This window comes from Stenella coeruleoalba (genome assembly GCF_951394435.1).
Source record: "Stenella coeruleoalba genome assembly, chromosome: 5".
NCBI classification, from domain to species: Eukaryota; Metazoa; Chordata; class Mammalia; order Artiodactyla; family Delphinidae; genus Stenella; species Stenella coeruleoalba.
In genome coordinates, this window is record NC_137150.1 from 76,102,834 (window position 1) to 76,124,455 (window position 21,622).

At 54.6% G+C, this 21,622-nt stretch overlaps 1 protein-coding gene across 2 annotated transcripts in view; it reads left to right on the top strand.

Moving 5' to 3' along the window:
• The window catches only part of ADCY5 (adenylate cyclase 5), a 155,383-nt gene that overhangs the window by 93,618 nt on the left and 40,143 nt on the right, over positions 1-21,622 (top strand). For both annotated transcript variants that reach the window (XM_079922594.1, XM_079922595.1), the window contains exons 4-8: positions 10,808-10,919; positions 12,423-12,550; positions 14,571-14,729; positions 15,605-15,746; positions 17,689-17,829. In XM_079922594.1, coding sequence (XP_079778720.1) covers positions 10,808-10,919; positions 12,423-12,550; positions 14,571-14,729; positions 15,605-15,746; positions 17,689-17,829 — 682 coding nt within the window. The remainder of the gene's footprint in view (positions 1-10,807; positions 10,920-12,422; positions 12,551-14,570; positions 14,730-15,604; positions 15,747-17,688; positions 17,830-21,622) is intronic.

Here is a 21,622-nt window from a genome sequence, read left to right on the forward strand (position 1 = left end):
AAAACAGTAAATGAAATAATATGAGGAAAGCGCTTAGCACAATATCTGGCACAGAACAAGTGTTCACTAATTGGGAGCAGCTATTGTTACTGTTATTATTATGATTATTACGACACTCCTATCAGCAAAGAAAGGCCTGGGGATTCTCAATCTGGAGTGGAAGGGTGATGAGTCACATTCGTCAATTCTCTGTGGAGTTGTAATATTTAGACAGGGTGATGACATGCTGTTCTCTAACCCCACTGAGAGCAAGGCCACAAGAAAAATAAATCAACTCTGAGGTGTGACAGTTTGGGCCTGGATCTAAGGGAGAGAAGAGACTAATGCGTGGCCAGAGAGTTTGGCCTGGGCAGGGAAGGGGGACAGACAGGTGCCCATCACTTTCCGTGGCCTCATTCTCCCCAGGCCCCGAGGAGGATCATTGCACAGTATACAATTCTCAGGATTCCGGGGGGCCTGTTGGATGCTCTGGTGCTGGGCCACCACTGGCTGTGGGTTGAGACAGGCCAGAGGCCAAGGAACCCGCAAGACCCCCGTGGAGCCCCCCAGATGCCTCTCCTGTCTGATGTGTCGGGTGGAGATGTTTCAGCCCCTTGCTGGACAGCTCAGTTGGGGCTGGGGCCATGGCTGGATTCAGACCTGTGACTTGAGAGCCCTCCTGCCTACCCTCCCCTCCCCGCAGACATCTGGCCCTGCTGCAGCCACAGCGCCAGGGTGAGAGGAGGGCCGTGCTGTCCCTACTCCTGCGACAAGGGCCTCCGGGACATGTCAGCGGAGGCTGTTCTGGGCTGGGGGCTCCTGGTGCTCTGCTCTGAGGGGAGGGAGATGGGGGTTGGAGGAAGGGACACCCAGAGAACGTACCACATGAGGGAGCAGAGTAAAGGTACTGATGCAGCCAGAACCCAGGTGCCACCGGGTTCCCCCTGCCAAGAGGTCACCATTGTGGAGGAAGATGAGTGTCTGTGTTGAGCAGGCTAGTTCACTCCCCGCTCTGCCACTTAGTAGCTGTGGGCACTTGGGCAGGTCACCTAGTCTAAGCCTCGGTTTCCTCATCTGTGACATGGGAATGGTGATGTCCTTCCATTCATCCATTCAGCAGAGGTTTCACCTCTACCTCCATCACTGGGAATCACCAGCTGTGCTCTCAGACACTTAGCCAGAGGCAGGACCGTGCTGGCAATGGCGGGGGGGGAGGGGGGACACTGTCTCTGTCATGGGGAAACTCCTCTTCTGTTTGGGAGGACACACAAACAACAGGTTAATTAGTAAAATGGGGATGCATCACATGGGGAGTCGGGGTAGTGACCTGGCGACATGGACTTGGCATTCTGACAGAATACAGTGCTAGACAGCCCACCTCTCAGTCACTGAGGAGCAGAGCCTGTAGGAGGGGGGCCCTGGGGCTTCTTGCAGGGGTGCTGGAAGGGTAGGGCAGCTACAGCGTTCAGTGTGTAAAGCACCAGGCCCAGGAGGTGGCTGCACACTGCCCTGCGGAAGCAGAGCAGGCTCCTGGGCAGGCTACCAGGTGAGAGTCAAGGTCAGGTAACCCCAGAGGTTTCAGGAGGAAGGGAACACCCAGCCAGGCCTGAGAGGGTACTGAAGGGTCCCCTGCTTCCGCAAGGGTCCCTGCTGGATGAGAAAGACCTGTACCTGATTGGCCAGAACGCTGGAGCCCTTAGGTTTTACAGGTTGCAAATGGTGGGATCATTCCAGACTCTGCTCTCTGTGGGGTTGGAGAGAAGGCCACCTCCTCCAGGGGGCGCTGGTCCTCTGCTGAAGGAGTGCCGGGGCGGGGCGGGGTGCAGTCTTGACTCACTGGCTTGAATGAGAGCCTCATTCTCAGAGACCCAGGAGCCCTGTGGGGCTGGAGCTGGGGGCCTGGCAGAGGAGCTGCTGTCCCGGGGGTGGAAGTGAGGTTACACCTTCGCCTTACACAGGGTGGGTGTAGCAGAGTCTGGGGAGGGCTGCCCTTCCCCCGCCCTTCCCTTCTTTCCCTGTCTCTCCCCAGCCTCCCCCTTTTAAGGTTATCGGCTCCTCTCCTGTCTCCTTCAAGGGCTTGGCTGCGTCCCCGGGTCACTCCGGGCGTCTGGCTCAGCTACAGCATGGTTCTGAATTATAATGACCACTCCGCAACGTCTGCGATGCTCTGATACCCGTGGGCGATTGTGCACCCTGTGGGCAGAGACTGAAAACGTTTACCTCCCCATGTCCCCAGCCAGCGGATGGACGAGAGGCGTGGCCCACAAACATGCAGCTTTCCTGTCTCCAGCTTGATATTAAGAAAAGTATTCTTTTCTTGTCATCTTCTGTATCAATTATAGATATAAGTGGTCTTATATTATCCTCTCATTCATTCCACAAACATTGATTGAGCTGCTACTGTGTGCCACACATGACTCAAGAGGAGATGGAAAAGACACCATGCTCGCCCCTTAAGGAATATCCAGCCCTCACCAGTGAGGTAGGGCTGAGCCGGGTGCTCTGGGAACATGGCTGACGACCCAGCTGGAGCCGCTGGGGTTGGGTCTTTTCTTTCAATCAGTCAATCAATTAATTAATTATTTTCGTTGTGGTAAAATATACATAGTATAAAATGTGCCATTTTAACCATTTTAAGGGTGCAGTTCAGTGGTATTAAGAACATTCACATTGTTGTGCAACCGTCACCACCATCCGTCTCCGGAAGTCTTTTCATCTTGCAGAACTGAAACTCTTTACTCATTAAATACTAACTCCCCATTCCTCAGCTCCCCCCAGCCCCTGGCAACCACCATTCCACTTTCTATGTATTTGGCGACTTCCAGGTACCACATTTAAATGGGATCATCCAGTATGTGTCCTTTTGTGTCTTGCTTATTTCACTAAATGTCTTCAAGGTTCACTCATGTTATAGAAAGTATCATGTTTTCCTTACTTTTTAAAGGCTGAATAATATTCCATTGTATGTATTTACCACATTTTGTTTATCTGTGCATCCGTAGATGGACACGTGGGTTTCTTCCATCTCTTGGCTATTGTGAACAGTGCTGCTATGAACATGGGTGTACAAATATCTCCTTGAGTCCCTGCTTTCAAACTTTTGGGGATATGCCTAGAAGTGAAATTGCTATATCACATGGTAATTCTATTTCTGACTTTTTGAAGAGCCCCATACTGTTTTCCGTAGTGGTTCACGATTTTACCTCTGCACCAGCAGTGCACAAAGGTTCCAGTTTCTTCGCATCCTTGCCTGGGATTGGGTCTTGACAACAGACCTGAGTTTGTCCTGGGACACAGAATGGGGATCAGTGGGGAATGGAGCCAGCACTGCTCTGGACTCAAAATGGGGGGCCCTGGGGGAAACTAGAAGAGAGAGAAGTTGGGGCACAGGGTCACTGACCAGTTAAACATGTCAGGCTGTCTTGGAAACAGCTGGAATCAGTTGTGCTTTGTGATTCTGATTCTAATAAGAATTCAGACCTAAGAAGGCTGATTCTGGGCAGGGTGAGTCAAAGAAGCATCGTGAAGATGGAAGGGTTAGAATCTTCTTTCAGAAGGCCTGAAAGAAGAATGTGATTTATTTTCCATCTTTTAAAAATTAACACTTTTATTATACAAAGGATGTAGGTTCTTTATAGAAAAAGTGGAAAATAAGAGCAGCATGAGAAGAAAATCAAAAGCACCCATCTTCTCACCACTGAGAGGTCCCGACTGCGGCTTGGTTCTGGGGCAGTTCCCTTCCCTTCAGTGTTTCTCCTTTAGGAAGCGTTTCCCCAGACTCTGGAAACAGAAAGCCTGCAAGTGCCGTGGAGGCTTCATTGTCTGGGTGGGGGGAGTAGGATTCGGTGGGCAGAAATAAGAGCGAGGCGCTGGGGCGTTGGAATGGGGTCGGCAGGAGGCCCTGAGGCCGGCAGTGGGGATCCCAGGACATACCTTGATCCCAGACCCCCTGGACCTGGTCCTGGTGGTCAGGCTTGTCACAGAACCCTCTGCTTCCTGAAGGAAGGTGTCCCGTCTCTGTGGGAGTGGAGAGGGCACGGCTGTCCCAGGGCAGATTCTCCCTGTAGGTGGATGTGTACCCAGTGTGTTCAGCATCCTCTCGCTGGCTTTCCCCCTTTGCCTCTCGCAGCCTGTGTCCTCAGGCTGGTCCTCTGGCTGCTCCCAGTTCAGATGCCCCGCTGATCGTTTTCCACCACCCCTCAGAAAATGCCCAGTCGTCTGGAGCCCATTCTCAGCCGGGTGGTAATAGGACCACACCTGACTGTGTTGCTCACCTAGGGCACGGCAGAGGCCCACTGACCCTCCTTTATCTTACAAGGGGCCTGGACCTGGGTGGCTTTCTGGGTGGTAGGGCTTGGAGCAAATAGAGCGATGCTGAGGGGGCAGCCCTCTTGGTCCGGAAGAGACCCCTGGCTTGTGGCTGGGCTTCCCCGAGCTACACACCGGGGGCCTCCAGGGCACTTCCTGCCCTGCTTCCCCAGAACCTTCCGCTGCCTCTGGGCCCACAGTCCCAGGAGTTGGGCTGAGACCTTGCCATGCTCCCTTCCCGGCCCCCACCCCATGACCTCTGTTTCCCCAGGCCCCTGCTCTTCCTGGGCCCACCTGGACGGATGGCTTTCTTCTTGCCATTTCTCAAGTTCCCTCTCTGTGCCAGGCAGGGAGTGCTGGAGTTCAGACGGGTGGGTTCTCATGCTGCTGCCCGCCCAGGCCCCTAGCTCCTGGCTGTTCAGAGATGCTATGGAATGTGGCTTCTGCACAGGAACGGGATCAGATGCCGGCAGTTCCATAAGTCCTAGAGCCTGTTGGCAGTGAGAGGGAGCAACAGTGAGGAAAGGCACTTAACCAAAACTGCACGTGGGAAGGCTGAGCTGAAGCTGTGACAGAGCTGAAGGGCCTGTTGTGGTAATTGGGATGAAGAGCCTGCCCGCTCCTGCCTCTGGAACAGAATGCAGGCGACCATGAGTGATGGACGGCAGGCAATTAGGGAGGAGCGCACAGCCGGAGCGGGCCTACCCAGCTTCCGCAGACCCACCACGAGGACCTGATCACGTTGCCAAGACAAGCTCTCAAGTGGGAGCTAATCGACGAATTAGTACCTTGCCACGTGTCTGGGCCCCGCGCTGTTGTAAAATGGCCTTCGGAATTACCAAGGAGCGGATCAGGCAATGTTGGCCAGCAGAACAGACAGCCTGCCGTTGGGTAAGCCTCGTAAAACAGAGGAGCCTCCAGAAGTGACAGACACGAAGCAGAATCCTCCCCCGAGGAGGCAGAGGAGTGTGACTTTGCCTGTGACAGGAGGCGGGGGAATGTGGAGGTGGCAGAGTCTCCACCAGCATGGAGCAGAGGCTGCAGGGCTCAGACGTGGGACCTGTCCCAGCTCCGCACCAGCTAGAAGCCTTGCTTGGAGCAACCTCCTCCCTGGCTGCTGGTCGCTGTCACAACACCTGAAGGAAGGGAACCAGCAACCTGCCCCTCCCTGATTCCTCAGTAGCTGTCGAAAGAACTTCTTTTACGGAAGAATAGGTCCCAGCAGATTGGAGGGAGGGTCAGCCTTTCTTTTTGTTTTCTTTTTAAATTTTAATTAATTAATTTATTTTTTGGCTGCACTGGGTCTTCATTGCTGTGCGCGGGCTTTCTCTAGTTGTGGCGAGCGGGAGCTACTCTTCGTTGCAGTGCGCGGGCTTCTCGTTGCAGTGGCCTCTCTTGCTGTGGAGCATGGGCTCTAGGCGCGTGGGCTTCAGTGGTTGTGGCACGCAGGCTCAGTAGTTGTGGCTCACGCGCTCTAGAGCACAGGCTCATTAGTTGTGGCCCACAGGCTCAGTTGCTCTGCAGCATGTGGGATCTTCCCGGACCAGGGTTCGAACGTGTGTCCCCTTCTTTGGCAGGCAGATTCTTAACCACTGCGCCACCAGGGAAGTCCCGGAGGGTCAGGCTTTCTAAGGCACCTGGAGGTCCCGTCCACACGGATGTTGTTTCCGATGTCCTCTGGCACAGACCAGGAAGATGCCTGGCCTCCATCACTATTCTACCGTTTGTCCCGTGAACACTGCTGGATATCTGCTGGGTGCCAGGCCCGGGGCTCCCCACACTTGTGTCTCAGATAACGTGCTTGGGACCTCAAGAGGCCCAGTGGGGTAGAAGGAAGAGCTACTAGAGTTACTGGTCCTGCCTCTTCCTTGCTTTACACTATGAATATTCTCTTCCATTCAACAAATATATATTAGACACTGTGTGGGTTGAACTGTGCCCTCCTAAAAGATACGTTGAAGTGCTAACCCCTCGTATCTGTGAATGTGACCTTATTTGGAAATAGGGTCTTCGTGGATGAAATCAAGTTAAGATGAGGTCATGCTGGAGAGGGTGGGCCCCTGATCCAATATAAGTGGTGTCCTTATAGGAAGAGGAAAATGCCATGCAAAGACACAGATACGCATGGACAACGCCTTATGAGGACAGAGACAGGTTGGAGTGACACAGCTGCAAGGTGAGGAGCACCAGGATTGACAGCCACCACTGGAGGCAGGAAGAAGAAAGGAGGGGTTCTACCCAGAGTCGCAGAGGAGCGTGGCCCTGCCGACACCTTGACTTCAGACTTCCAGCCTCCAGGACTGGGACAGAATAAATTTCTGTTGTCTTAAGCGGCCCAGCTTGTGGTACTTTGCTATAGCAGCCCTAGGAAACTAACAGGCACCTACTATGTGCTGTGTATTGAGCAGTTCCTCTGTGTGCCAGACACTGTACTAGGGGCCGGGATGTGGTTTTGAAAGAAATAGACTAAATCCCTACTTCAGGGCTTCCCTGGTGGCGCAGTGGTTAAGAATCTGCCTGCCAATGCAGGGGACACGGGTTCAAGCCCTGGTCCGGGAAGATCCCACATGCTGCGGAGCCACAACTACTGAGCCTGCGCTCTAGAGCCCACAATCCACAACTGCTGAGCCAGCATGCCACAGCTACTGAAGCCCTCGTGCCTAGAACCCGTGCTCCGCAACGAGAAGCCGCCGCAATGAGAAGCCTACGCACCGCAACGAAGAGTAGCGCAACGAAGAGTAGCCCCCGCTCGCCGCAACTAGAGAAAGCCCGTGCACAGCAACGAAGACCCAATGCAGCCAAAAACAAAACAACAACAAAAAATCCCTCCTTCAAAGACTACATTCTAGTGGGGAGAGGCAGACAGGAGCATGATAATAAATAACAACAACAATAATAAATATTAAATGGTGAAAAGTGCAATGGAGAAAAATACAGTAGATAAGGGACTTAGACATATGGGAGGGGTTGTAGATTTAAATAGGGTGGAGGAAGCCTTGAGAAGGTGACATTTAAACCAGTACCCTGGTTCTCAACCCTGGCTGCATATTAGAGTCACCAGGGAAGATTACAATAAAACAAAACAGAACAGAACAAAACCAATCAATAGCAGAGCCCCACCCCAGGCCGATGAAGTCCGAATCTCTGGGGATGGGGCTCTGGGACTTCTCCATATAAAAGCTCCAGGGGGATTCTGATGGACACCAGCTCTGAGAACCACTGGTCTAGCAGATGAAAGCTGCAGTGGAGAAAGTGCTCTCCTAGGCCCAGCCAGGTGCCTGTGGAGAAGGAGAAGGGTTGCAGGTCTGCCCATGTCCACACGTGGCAGGCAGAGGCCATCCTGGCTGAGTGGCTAGGTGAGCTCAAGCAGCTGCAGGGCTCAGGGCTCAGTGAAGCGAGGCCCCCGAGCCCTGGTCCACACACGTCTGCCTAGTGCTTCTAGGGGCGGCCCGTGCTTTTCCTCCTGCCCTCTTCTCCCTGGCTTGGTGCTGCGGGTCGCCCTGCCCAGTAGCGTTCCTGCCTCTGCCGGGTTTGGAGATTTTTTTTCCTTCCCACCATGGGGGGGGGGGTCTCATCAGCCCCCAAAGCCAGGCTTTGGGACCCAGTGTGGAACAGCTGTGGGCCTGGTGCCTGCGGCTTTGCATTCAAAATACTGACACTTATTAAAGGTGTTCTTGACTCCGGAGCAGCTGTCTTGACCCCAACTCCCCTTGGCTTTGATTATCTAAGTTAAAGAAGAATTTCCAGAACAACTGTGTCATGGTGCTTTCACGTAGACCAGGAGAGACCTTTCCCTTCTTCCCGGGTGGGGTGGGGCTCCTGAGAGACTGAGAGCCAGGGAGGTGGCTGGTGGGCTGGGCTAGGGGTCTGAACATCCTTGGGGAGCCGGGGTCAGCGTCTGGAGCATGGCCGCTTCCCTTCACGTGCTTCTCTCTCACCAGTGTGGATACCAACAGACTCCCCCGGGCGGGGTTCTGAGCCTGTCTGCCAGACACCAGGCATCAAAGCCTGATGGGAGGGGGGGCTTCCCTGGTGGCGCAGTGGTGGAGAGTCTGCCTGCCGATGCAGGGGACACGGGTTCGTGCCCCGGTCCGGGAGGATCCCACGTGCCGCGGAGCAGCTGGGCCCGTGAGCCATGGCCGCTGAGCCTGCGCGTCTGGAGCCTGTGCTCCGCAACGGGAGAGGCCGCGGCAGTGAGAGGCCCGCGTACGGCAAAAAAAAAACAACAAAAAAAGCCTGATGGGGGCTCCGGCTCCCTTTCATCTTCTGAGCCCCGGCCCCGTGGCTGCCACTCTGGAGCTGCTTGTCTGGTTTCTGAGTCCTGTGGGCTGACAGTCTCTCCTCTCTGCTCCTCCTCCTTACCTTTCCTTCCGTCCCCCTCACTTGTCTCCTCTCTTGCCAGCTCCCCCATTTCTCCCACCCTCTTTGGCTTTCCTCCTGCACTTGTCTGCTGGTCTGAACTGGGGTCAGGATGGCCAGAGGAGCCTCGGAGCCGGGAAACAGCACTGGGCTCGGGGCCTGGGGGCTGCCCTCCTGTACTTTTCTTGTACTTGCCTAGCCCAAGCCCCAAGATGCGCTCCCACTTCCCCTCGTGTAAGCTGGTGCAGAGCGTGTCCCCTCACGATGGAGTCCTGTACTTGCCCGCCTACGGCAGCCCACACCTGTCCCTCCCCCTCCCTCTGCCCCGTAGACAATGCCAGACCAGTGACCTGTGCTTTTACTCATTTAAGATGACTGTGGGGCCAACAGACAGCATAGTACTTATTGGCTTAACTCCTGGATTGTGGACCCACACGAGCCTGTGTGGCCTTGGGCAGGTGACTCGACCTCTCTGTGCCTCAGTTTTCTTACCTCGAAAAGGATTCCAACCTCAAAGGGTGGTTGTGAAGCTTAAATGAGTTCATACATGTAAAGTGCTTAGAACAATGTCCAACTATTTTAAAATGTAGGTGTTATTATTATACAGGTATGGTGAGGCCAACAGATCAGGAGACGGCTGCCATTGAAAAGACAGTTTGTTACTCACAGGTCCCGAGGGGAGAGGATGCGTTACACCATGGGCTGGGGGGCTATACAGGGAAGCACAGGGGTCAGTGAGGAGGCAGCGTGAGGGGAAACATGGGCTAGAGCCTCTGTTGTGGTTTCTGCAGGAAGGAATGGGTGAGGCAGGGTGAGCAGGCTTGGGATTGGCTAGTTTGAATAATGTCGGTGGGCTCTGAGGCGTAGGACTGTCCGAGTTACCTGGCACTTGTCCCTCGGGTGAGTAGGGCAGGGGAGTGGTGGGCCAGGTGTGGGAACCTGACTGGGGTGGGAGGCTCTGGACTCCAAGGCGAGTGGTTGACCATCTCTAGGAACTGGCTGGCCTGGGAGAGGCAGGCTCCCCAGGTCAGGAAGACCCCGGATGTCAGACAGCAGAATGAAAAGATATGCTTAATGCATGAACACACATTTTCCAAATAAAATGACAAGGCATGTTTAGTTCTACACTCTAATTTGAAGCGAGACTGTCGGTCCGGAGCCTCGGGAGCCGCGTGGATCAGAGGAGAGAGCAGAGGCCGTGGGGAAGAGCCCCCAAGCTACCGTCCGTGGCTCTTCCCCAAGGCTCCTCATCTTGGGATGGGCCCACCGGGCCCCCCTTCAGGGCTGCCTGGAGGGCTCAGTGAGGTGGCAGGTCGGAAACCCCAGTCCCCGGGCCCAGCCACCAGGAGCATCTCAGCCCACAAGAGTTAGTGCATTTCTGTGTCCATTTTAAGAAAAAACTCTTGGGGCCCTTACACATTCTGGCCCTGGGGCCTCACCTCTCGTAGTCTGTTTGGAAAGAAAAGGAAGACACGTTCAGTCTCGGGAACAGATGAAAGATCACAGCGTGCGATGCAGGGACCCGCGGGTGCACCCGAGGGCCCCGGGGATGAGGCCGAAGGAGCCGGCAGGACAAGTTGGGGGGCTTCCAGAGACGCCTACTGGCTGTGTCTTCCTCTCCCTCCTCCCTGGGCCTCTTTATTCTGTCTCTTCTAGAGGACTCCCTCGGTATGGAGGGCCTGGGGTTGGATTCCCTGTGTATGGGTTTGGGAAGTGAGACCTCTGTACGGCCGCCATTAGGGCCTGAAACACTTTGCAGACAAGGTGAACCAAAGACCCTTCTCCTGGACCCAGCTACCTTGAGGGGGCTGCTCAGGGGTCAAACGGGGGGCAGGCCTGAGAGGTGGCTGAGGGTGAGGGGAGCAGGCCCTGTTTGCATGGCCTCAGGCAGACGTATGCCCCCCGGCCTCACGCGCCTCGGCCCCCCTTTCCTCCTGGGTGGGAGCGAGGGTGCAGGGAGTTACAGAAAGGAGGGCTGGCCTGGCATTTCCCTACCAGCTGGGAGAGACCACCAGCGTCAGCTCTCTCTCTCTCCTCCCCAGCAGCCGTTTGGAGCTCCCGGGACTCTTGCTGGCTGGCAGCCCTCCTAAGGCGGAGGGTGGCCCCAGCTGCGTCCCCCTAACCTTCCTTCCTCACGGGGGTCTTGCCCCTGTCTCTCTAGCATCCTGTTTGCTGACATCGAGGGCTTCACCAGCCTGGCGTCCCAGTGCACTGCCCAGGAGCTCGTCATGACCCTCAACGAGCTCTTCGCCCGCTTCGACAAGCTGGCTGCAGTGAGTCACCTTCTGCCCACTGCCCTGGGGACCCCGTGTGCCCGAGCCGGGGCCGGAAGGGTGGCCTGATCTGGGCCGCCTGGGGTAGGGTGCTGCAGAGTCCGCCATCGGGGACTGGGGAGGGGGGGCCGTACAGGCTGTGGCTGCGTGTCCTCACGCCTCACGTCAGCCCCGCCGCACACTCAGAGATGCTCACAGTGTCACCGGTCGCAAGGGAGCAAGCCCTCCATCAGTGGAAAGGGGTGGTGAGGCCTGCAGGAAATGCTGCCCTGACCCCTGAATTTGTGGAATTTGTGTTTGGAGGAGCAAATTCGGTGCCACAGAGCCACGTTGCTGATGAGGGTGGCCAGAGTGATAAAAAAAAATAATAAATGAGTCTGAATCTCAACTGGCCTGCAGACAGCTGTGTGTCACCCAAGAGACTTATGGAAAGAGGACTCTTCCACGTTGGGACAGATTGGAAGTGACCCCCTCCCCGGGCATGGAGTGGTGAGGGACACACGTTCGTTAGTCCCTGTTTATACTCTGCCGTCCTTTCCCAGCCTTTGTGGCTCTGAGCGATGCTCTGTGCCTTTGGAGAGTCCTATGTCGGGGCCCACTTACTGCAGTGTCCACCGAGAGGTGGACACGTCCCCTGGGCCGTCACAGGACACCAGGCAGATCATGGATGAGAGACGGTGCCAAGGGCCTCCAAGGGCATTGATGGTGGGCCTCACACCTCACTGATTTTATCACCGAGTGTGGGCGAGGTGAACGGGGACATGCTCTGCCCTTGGGTTTTGGAAGGGCCTTGAAGGAGAGTCCAGGGCGCACAGATACTTGGGTCCCAGCGTACCAGCTTCACGAAGTAACCTCTGGGAAGCAGACTTGGACAGCTCAGAATTGGTGATTAATGACGGTCCATCTCAATCCCAGTTATGCATCGGTTGCGGCCTGAGGGGTGACCTTGCAGCGGGCGGGTGCTTCCGCTCTGTGGCTGTCTTTGGCTTAGCAGAACTGTCTTGGATAAAAATCTCAGGCTGGGGGTCAGGCGAGCTTTGGTTATATCTCACTTCTGCTTCAGTCTTTTCATAAAAGGAGAGTCATAAAACTGTTAGTAGAACCGTAGACCAGGAGTCAGAGCGTGTCGCAGGGCTGGGAGTGGGATGGGCCCCTCACTCTCAGCTCGGGGCCTCTCACCCTGATGAGTCTGCCCCATTTGCTGCCACACTGGACCAGCTGTATTCTTCTTGGGCCTCAGCTGTGGCCAAAAGAGTGAGTTCCTGGGCCTGGGGTGGCTGGAATGCTTCTCGAGCGCGGCTCAGCCTGTCCTCCGTCCCCCACGGCTCCCGATAAGCCTGTCCCCAGGCTGGGGCCACACCTCATGCCGGCACTGGGTCTGTGCTCGCTGCCCTAAAAGGCAAGTTATTCCAGGCATGGGGTGAATCTGTTTGCTTCCTGTTTCTTTCCCTCCCACTTCTCTTTCCTACTATTTTTAATTTTTAAAATTAATTTGCTTTCCAGGAGAATCACTGTTTACGTATTAAGATCCTGGGAGATTGTTATTACTGCGTCTCAGGGCTGCCTGAAGCCAGGGCTGACCATGCCCACTGCTGCGTGGAGATGGGCATGGACATGATTGAGGCCATCTCGTAAGTGCCCGTCTCCAGGGTGACTGCCCGCCTGTGGGGACACTGTCCATCTCCAGTGGGACCGTCCGTCTGCAGGGGGACTGTCCCATATCCCGAGTAACTGACTCGTGTTGGACTGATGGAAGCAGGGAAATAGTGGGGCAAAGCCACCTCCCAAGGACCCTGGCCACACCGGAGGGTTGATTCACACCTCCAGGCTCTGAGCCTCCTCCCGGGCTCCTGTGCTCACAGCAGCCTGGGAAGCTCTGCACAGAGGGACATGTCCTGGAAGAAGGGAGGGCTTTGCAGACTCCAGGGCAGCAGGAGGTATGGAGTCACCCCTCCAGGAAAGGAGGACTGGCTGGCGGCTGTGCTGTACCCTGTGCCATGGCAGGGCCTTGCACCCCAGGCCTCATGTCTTCTCACAACCACCCAGCCAGGGGTAGAAGTCACCAGTCCCATGTCTTCACAGATGAGAAAGGTTGGGCTCACAGAGGCTAAACGGCTCCCCAGGGTAATACTGCTAGGCAGGTGGATGCAAACACAGGTGCTCCCGTTTAAGAAAGTCCATCCTCCCTGCCGGCAGTAGCAGCCAGGATCTTTGGCCGATGCTTGGTCACTGCTGACCACAGAAGGAGCCCCAGTCATTAGGCAACATGGACAAGCCCAGCTTACAGGTCAGCCAAGGGAGCAGGCCAGAGATTGCGTCCAGTTTCCAAAACTGGGAGCTTTAGAAGTAGACTGAGTGGGGCAAAGGAAAAGCCACAGTGGGCAAGGTCAGAGGTCAGAGTAACTGGCCCAGAAGGTGGCCGGGTCCATCCTGTTTGGCTCAGTTCCTTTCGGCAGCGTTTGCCGAGTGCCCCTGTGTGCCCGGGCTAGACAGGGGGTCCCTTGCCCGGAAGCACAGAGCCTGTTGAGGGGCCAGGACTCCCGTTGCTCTGATACCAGGCATGCCCAGTGGACACCATCAGGTAAGAGAGGCAAACTGCGGTGGGAGGGGCCAGGAGGGGGCAGTTGATTTCACTGGGAGGACCCAGAAAGGCTTCATGAAGAAGTGGCCTTGGAGTGAAGCCAAAAAGGTAGAATGAGAGATATCAACCTAAGCCAGTGGCCAGAGGCCCTGTGGATGGAAGGCACAGCTCCAGCAGAGGTATTTGCAGAGTTGATCCCAGGACGAGAGAAATAGATGGATGACATAAATATTCCCTGTGGTAGGTGTCAGCCTCTCAGTGGTGGGGTGGGGTGAGAGCTGGAGCCCACACGGTGGTCCTGCCCACCAGGCCAAGTCAGACTGCCGGCCCCATGGCTGGCTGAGTGGGTCCATCCCCAGGGAGCCAAGGAAGGTCCAGGTCCCCAAGAAGTGCACATTGTGACCCTCCCCCCAGAGCACCGGCTCCCTTTTCCACAGACCCCGGGCCCCAGACGCATACCCAGAGCTGTAGAGCTTCCATCCCACTCCCCCTCCTACAGGCGGCCCGCCCCGAATACGTGCGTGGTACATGTGATGGGGTTGGCGCTGTCTTCTAGCACGTGGAGCACCCCTGGTCCCCCGCACCTGCCCCAGCTCCCCTATCTTTCCTGGGCAGGGCCTATGTTCTCTTTTTCTCCATTATCCTGCTAATGTCGAAGAAGCAGCAATGTGGGTAAATCCGAGAATTACATGAGTGGGGTTTGGAGTGACTATAACTTTCCTGTCGACTCAAATCGGCACTAACGTGCGCTTGCATTTTCAGAACAACTTAATTATTGACTGAGGGTAGCGCTGGCTCAGGTGCCCTCGCTGGGGAGAAGCAGTGGGCCTGGGGCGTAGTGTGAGGCACTGCGCCACCTTGCGGGCAAGCTGGGAAGCAGCGCCTCTCACAACCCTCAGCCCCTGGGCACCAGGGCCTAGCCCTGCCCTTCAGGATGCGCAGTCTCAGACTCTGGATTTGGGCTGGCCTGGAGAGAAATGACTCTTTGACCCCTGCACCTTCTCACGCACCCTGACCTCTCTGCGCATGGCCCTGACCCCCTCCCGGCCTTACCCCTACTCCATCCCTAGGCTGGTCCGGGAGGTGACAGGTGTCAACGTGAACATGCGTGTGGGAATCCACAGCGGGCGAGTGCACTGTGGCGTCCTTGGCCTCAGGAAGTGGCAGTTCGACGTCTGGTCTAACGACGTCACGCTGGCCAACCACATGGAGGCTGGAGGCAAGGCGGGGTGAGTGAGTGAGGGCAGCTTCCCGCCCGGCCCACCCAGGTGTCTGTCATGGGGAAAGGGCTAGGGTGGGCAGGACCGGGTAGCTGCAGCCCTGGGGTTGGCAGAATTTAAGTGGAATTCCTCTAGTAACCAAGCACTGACGCCACACATGGCAACTTGTAGGGAGCGTGGCCCCAACCTTCACCCAGTCTTCACCCAGAAAATATTTACATAGAACCTGGCGGCCTGTCGTGAGACGCAGGAGGTCAGGGTAGGCTTATAGAGGAGGGAGGACCCCTGGATAATACCGGGGGTGGCCAGGAGGTGGAAGGTCAACTGGCCTGGCAGACGGGGCAGGATGGGGGCAGGTGAGGAAGGTGAGGGTCAGGGGAGCTGCCAGGCTGAGGACAGGCACAGGCAGAGGAAAACACAGTACTTCAGGGAATGCAAGTAGAGCAGATGGCCTTTTAGGAACCAGTGGGAGAAACAGTGCCTGTGTTAAGGACGTGCATGCCAGGCTGGGGAATTTGGACGCAGTCCTGCAGTCAGCAGGAGCCACTGCTGGCTCCTGAGCAGGTTTGCAAAGTTTGTGAGACCGGAGGCCGTGCTCTCCCGGCAGGCCGATGTGTTACATCCCTGTAATAACGTGATGCAGATGTGATGCGGTGTGGTCTCGGTGAACACGAGCTGGCGAGGAGCCCACCTTGCCATCTTGTTGAGGTTGGAGGGATACAGTCCATTGAGAGATCTAGGTAGGGGTTAGCATTTGAGTCAGAGTTCGGGGCCCTGGGATTCGAATGCTGACTGAGTTGCTTACAGTTTGGTTCTGCACGGGAGCAGGGGTTCTGAATTCACGTCTGCTGCCCTCCTCTCCCTGCTTCCCCCCCTACCCGTAGACGCATCCACATCACCAAGGCCACACTCAACTACCTGAACGGCGACTACGAAGTGGAGCCGGGCGGTGGGGGCGAGCGCAACGCCTACCTCAAAGAGCACAGTATCGAGACCTTCCTCATCCTGCGCTGCACCCAGAAGCGGGTCCGGGGACCGAGGGCTGGGGTGGGGGGCGGGGGGGTGGGAGGGCTTCATTCTTTGGGGAGGAACGTTGCTTAGCCTGCTGCTTCCTTCTCCTCTTACTCTTTCGTTGAGGCAACTCCTGAATTTCTTATGCAGTCGTGGTTCCCGCATCTCAGGAAGGACGTGAGAGCTACAGAGGCTTTGTAAAGGCTGGTGGCAAAGAGGGGAGGTTTTCATTTTGCTTCTGTTGCAGAAAAAGCAACACACCTCAGATCGGTTAGTAACAATACAGCAGAAGGCCACAAGATGGAAAAGAAGCATCAGGGAACTCTGTATACCACGTCCTTTATTTCCATCTCGTTCCTTGTCTGTTACCTAAACCAGGTGGATCTCGCTCTCTCTCTGCCTGTCCTTATACACCTCTGTTTCTTGAAACTCTGTCTTTTCCCCTCTTGCACTTTCCAGTCTTTCTTCTTCCTTCTTTTGTCTCAGCCCACACTTGCCAAAATATAAAACTGAATTATTAGCAGACTTCAGTGTTCTATTTTTAATAGTGTCACGTTCCATGTTCTTAATTTTTAAAGCAAATGAGAACATGTTATATTTTACATTTTTCCTTAATTAAAATGCCTTTTACTTATAAATCTTTCAATTGAATTTATCTATTGGTCAGAGCCCTTTGATAGAGAAAAGCTTCCCTGTTTCTGTCCTAAGGAATTAGACTGAAGACAAAATTAAGCTGCGAGAAAAGTTCAGAGAAAGTCTTGGAGACAGCAAAAGTAGATTCTTCAAGGTGGGCAGAGCTCTTTGAGGCAGGTGTCCACCCTGAGAGGGACATCAGAGGGACACCTCACCCTCCACACATCCCAGCACACAGGACCTGGCTACGGGGTGCCTCTGAGGGAGCGGTGTCAGGCCCTGCCACAGACATCCGGAAAGAGGGATGGGAGGATTTAGGGACTCTGGGGAAAGCACTTAGTGGCTTAATCGACTCATTTTAAAGCATTTGCTTGTTGTTCGGCTGGAGTATAAATGAACTGAAATCCTCCCAGGCCCCCTCCCACACTCCTCCTGTCTGCTGGGCCCATAGCGCCTCGAGCCTCACCTTCCTGCCCTGCCCAGGCTGAAGGGGTACCCTCTGCCCTGGGTTCTCTGGGTCTTGATTCTTCTAGCTTGACAAGTGGCTCAGAAAAGATGAAATGGAGACAGAAAAGGACACCCCCCACCCCTCCAGCCCCGACTCAGAGCAGTGTCTGCTGAAGCAGGCTGTGTCCCCTCCCCTCTGCCTCTGATCTGGCCGGCTCCCTTCCCAGGCTCAGGGAGGGAGTTGAAGGGAAGGCCACCCAGGTCCCCCCAGGGCCTCTCCAACCCTCCACCTCGAGCTCATTTGGATGGATGGACAGATAGGTTGTGGTTGGCACGTGGAGAGCTGGCTGAGGCCCCGTTGCTGTATTTGTGCAGTGCGCGTCAGCCCTTGAATCTCATGTTCTAATGACCCAAACGTCCGGAAGCTGCAGGGCCTGTCCTACTACCCGCTCTGCTAGAACATGCCTGTTTTGGGGTGGAAATTGGAATCTCATGTTTCCTCTCCGTCCATCATCCCCCAAGCACTTTCAGACCCAGGCTCTGCCCACATCTAAAATTCAATGCCAGCGACAGATGTTCCCATGCCCCTTGGCTTTCTAACAAGACAAACCTCGTCATGCTGTTCTGCTGCTCCCACCTGAGGCTCCCAGCTCCCAGCCAGGGCTGGCGCTGGGGAGTTCGGAGGGATTTAGGACGATTTCTTGGGTGAGCTTTAGGATCTTGGCAGACCTCAGGGCTCCGGACTGTGCAGAGAAGGGAGGGAGGTACTGTCTTGACCCCTACCTGGCCAGGCACCTGGGAGGAATGAGAAACCCCCTACTTGGGCTCACCTGATGGACCCTACCCACGGGCTGACGCATCTATGTTGCTCTCCCAGAAAGAAGAGAAGGCCATGATTGCCAAGATGAATCGCCAGAGAACCAACTCGATCGGACACAACCCACCACACTGGGGGGCCGAGCGTCCCTTCTACAACCACCTGGGTGGCAACCAGGTGTCCAAGGAGATGAAACGGATGGTGAGTAGCTGGCAGCGCAGTGTGTGGGCCGCACTGTCCAGGGCTAGGGCCTTCTGTGGGTGTGAGGACTGGGCCAGGCCCCTCCTGTTACCCAGAAGGGATCGTTGGAAGGGGGCTCACCCTGACTTTGGACCAGGAGACAGAGCGCCTGACTTCCGGCCCTGGGCTTTCTCCGCGGGCCCCACCATCTCTTGGCAGGCCAGATTTGGCTTTGGAGCAGAGCGGTGAAGCCCCTTCTTCCCTCCCCCTTGGCAGACCTTGCTGGTATAGGCTGGAAGCAGACCCATCTGGCTGGACTCAAGGTCCAAACACAGCCTCCAGGGCCTCTTGGCCCTGTCTGGGGAGCCCCGGGGAGTTGGGTGGGCACAGGCTTGTCAGACACCTTCCAGCATCTGTTGCATTTCCCAGGCAGTTGAAACACATCTTCTGGCCCAGTCGCTCAGAAACCATCCCTGTGCTTTTTGGCGAGTGCCAGGTGATGGTCTTTTTGCCCTCTGTGCTGAGAACCGCCCTGCTAATTCCAGTCTTCCTGTGGGAGCACGCAGGCTGAGTGAGCAGAGGCCGTGGTAGGGGTGCTGCTTCCATCTCAAGGGACCCTGCCGGCCTCAGAGGACAGACACCCTCAACCACCCCTGCACACAGCAGGGACGGGCTAATTCAGGATGCCCTGCCTGTGTTCTATCAGTCATGCTAGAAAGAAGACTTCAGAGGGTGGGAAGAAGAGAATGAGGGATGACAAGAAGTCAGTTTGAAGCAGTTCTTTATTTTTATCTGAGATCTTGGCTTCTGCATCTGAGCACACTCCTCAGGTCAAGGGCAGCCTGGTACCCAGGCAGGAGTTGCCCACTCTGAGGGAGGGATGGGTGAGGAAGCCGTGTGTGTGTGTGTGTGTGTGTGTGTGTGCGTGTGTGTGTGTGTGTGTGTGTGTGCATGTCCACTGAGTTCCCACAGATCCAGGTAGAGGAATGGGGGTCCATGCCGACACTAGGATCCCCACGTTGGGGGCCTGTGGATCAGACTGGGTTTAAGCTGCAGCAGCAGGGATTAGAGAGAGACTCCATGGGAGTCCAGCTGAGTCGGCAGACAGATCCAGGGGTCTGAGGGAGGGGACAGGCTAGGGACCAGTCATTCTGCTCCTTGCCAGCTAGCAAATAGCAGATGACAAAGGTTTAAGGAAAATGTACAGAAGAAAAAAGTGAATTGAGTCAAGATCACCATTTTAACTTCTGGTGGTAAAGAAACAACTTGCAGGACAACAAGGTCCTAAGCGACAAAGAGTGGGAAAGGTCAGCCTTGCCCCAGGGCTTTGAACTTAGACGTCCCAGGCCTGGTCAGTGCCACCCAGGGCTCCAGGCCCCACTCCTGCTCCCTCCAGGCCCCTCCCCAAAGCAAAGAGCAGTTGCTGGATCCTCCCCTGTTCTCACCCCAGTTCTTGAATCATCTCCTGTGGACTGTCTACCCACTTGACCAGGACAGCCAAGAGGTGAGAGAGGGAGTGAGAGGAAAGGGGGAGACTGAGAGCAGAATGCAAGGAGGGAGGCTCTCATCCAGGTGGGAGGAAAGAGGAGGACAGGTCTCAGGAAGACCAGAGCGGGAGGACAGAGAGGGTAAGGGGGAGATGCAGGGCGGGGAGCAGGAGATGAGGGAGAGCAGGGAATAAAAAGATGGGACAGGACAGAGGTGGAGAGGAACCACCAGCAGGCAAGAAAGGTGCCTGCTGGTACGTTCTCCGTTTAAAATCTTCGGAAAGTTTTTTTCTTTAGCGATATTTGGTGTAGGTGGACTCTTTAGGTATTTCAGAGTCTCCAAGGGGGCAGTTTGGACTATAAGCACCGATTTGGCAGACATTAATCATTGTTAGGACAAGAAACCTTGGAAGAATTAGCAGAAGGGCTGTAACTGGGGAAACAGTCTCACGGGAGACTGGCTGTCAGAAAGGCTCCTCCGTGGTGTTGGTTGCTTCACCCAGTGGGGAGGGAATGCAAAGTGATCAGAAAGCTCGGGGACACCCCTGTAGAGGGAGAGAAGAGGCTCCCCATCCCTGTCCTTGCTGGGCAGAGTCACCTGAGGGGCCAGCATCAAAGTACCATCCCCTGGGCCCCTGCCAGCCCAGTGTCTAGGCCAGGGATGGGATGGGATCTGGCAGCCGCCAGGCACACCATTGGCTTTTGGTGTTAAACTCGCCCAGAAACCCTTGGGAAAGATATGCAAAAAGAAAGCTTCTACCCTGACTTCCACTGAAGATACAGTGGAGGGGAGGGGATTGGATTAAGCAGTGACTGAGAGCAGTTAGAGGGGAGTAACTCGTAGTCAGCAGTTTATTTCTTTAAATCTTGTTCCAACTTTTGCTCAGCTTTTAAGATGTAGTAATGAGCTGTGCTGGTTTAGTGTTGTAAGGTCTCTAAGGTTCTTTTTTTTTAAATTATTTTTATTTTTATGTATTTATTTTTAAAATTTATTTATGTTTTGGTTGCGTTGGGTCTTCGTTGCTGCTGGCAGGCTTTCTCTAGTTGTAGCACACAGGGGCTACTCTTTGTTGCGGTGTGCAGGCTTCTCATTGCGGTGGCTTCTCTTGTTGCGGAGCACGGGCTCTAGGTGCGTGGGCTTCAGTAGTTGTGGCACACGGGCTCAGTAGTTGTGGCTCATGGGCTCTAGAGCGCAGGTTCAGTAGCTGTGGCTCACGGGCTTAGTTGCTCCGCGGCATGTGGGATCTTCACAGACCAGGGCTCGAACTCGTGTCCCCTGCATTGTCAGGCAGATTTTTTTTTTTTAACATCTTTATTGGAGTATAATTGCTTTACAATGGTGTGTTAGTTTCTGCTTTACAACAAAATGAATCAGTTATATATATATGTATGTTCCCATATCTCTTCCCTCTTGCGTCTCCCTCCCTTCCACCCTCCCCATCCCACCCCTCCAGGCGGTCACAAAACACTGAGCTGATCTCCCTGTGCTATGTGGCTGCTTCCCACTAGCTATCTACCTTATGTTTGGTAGTGTATATATGTCCATGCCTCTCTCTCGCTTTGTCACAGCTTACCCTTCCCCCTCCCCATATCCTCAAGTCCATTCTCTAGTAGGTCTGTGTCTTTATTCCTGTCTTACCCCTAGATTCTTCATGACATTTTTTTCCTTAAATTCCATATATATGTGTTAGCATATAATATTTGTCTCTCTCTTTCTGACTTACTTCACTCTGTATGACAGACTCTAGGTCTATCCACCTCATTACAAATAGCTCAATTTCGTTTATTTTTATGGCTGAGTAATATTCCATTGTATATATGTGCCACATCTTCTTTATCCATTCATCCAATGATGGACACTTAGGTTGTTTCCATCTCTGGGCTATTGTAAATAGAGCTGCAATGAACATTTTGGTACATGACTCTTTTTGAATTATGGTTTTCTCAGGGTATATGCCCAGTAGTGGGATTGCTGGGTCATATGGTAGTTCTATTTGTAGTTTTTTAAGGAACCTCCATACTGTTCTCCACAGTGGCTGTATCAATTTACATTCCCACCAACAGTGCAAGAGGGTTCCCTTTTCTCCATACCCTCTCCAGCATTTATTGTTTCTAGATTTTTTGATGATGTCCATTCTGACCAGTGTGAGATGATATCTCATTGTAGTTTTGATTTGCATTTCTCTAATGATTAGTGATGTTGAGCATTCTTTCATGTGTTTGTTGGCAGTCTGTATATCTTCTTTGGAGAAATGTCTATTTAGGTCTTCTGCCCATTTTTGGATTGGGTTGTTTGTTTTTTTTGTTATTAAGCTGCATGAGCTGCT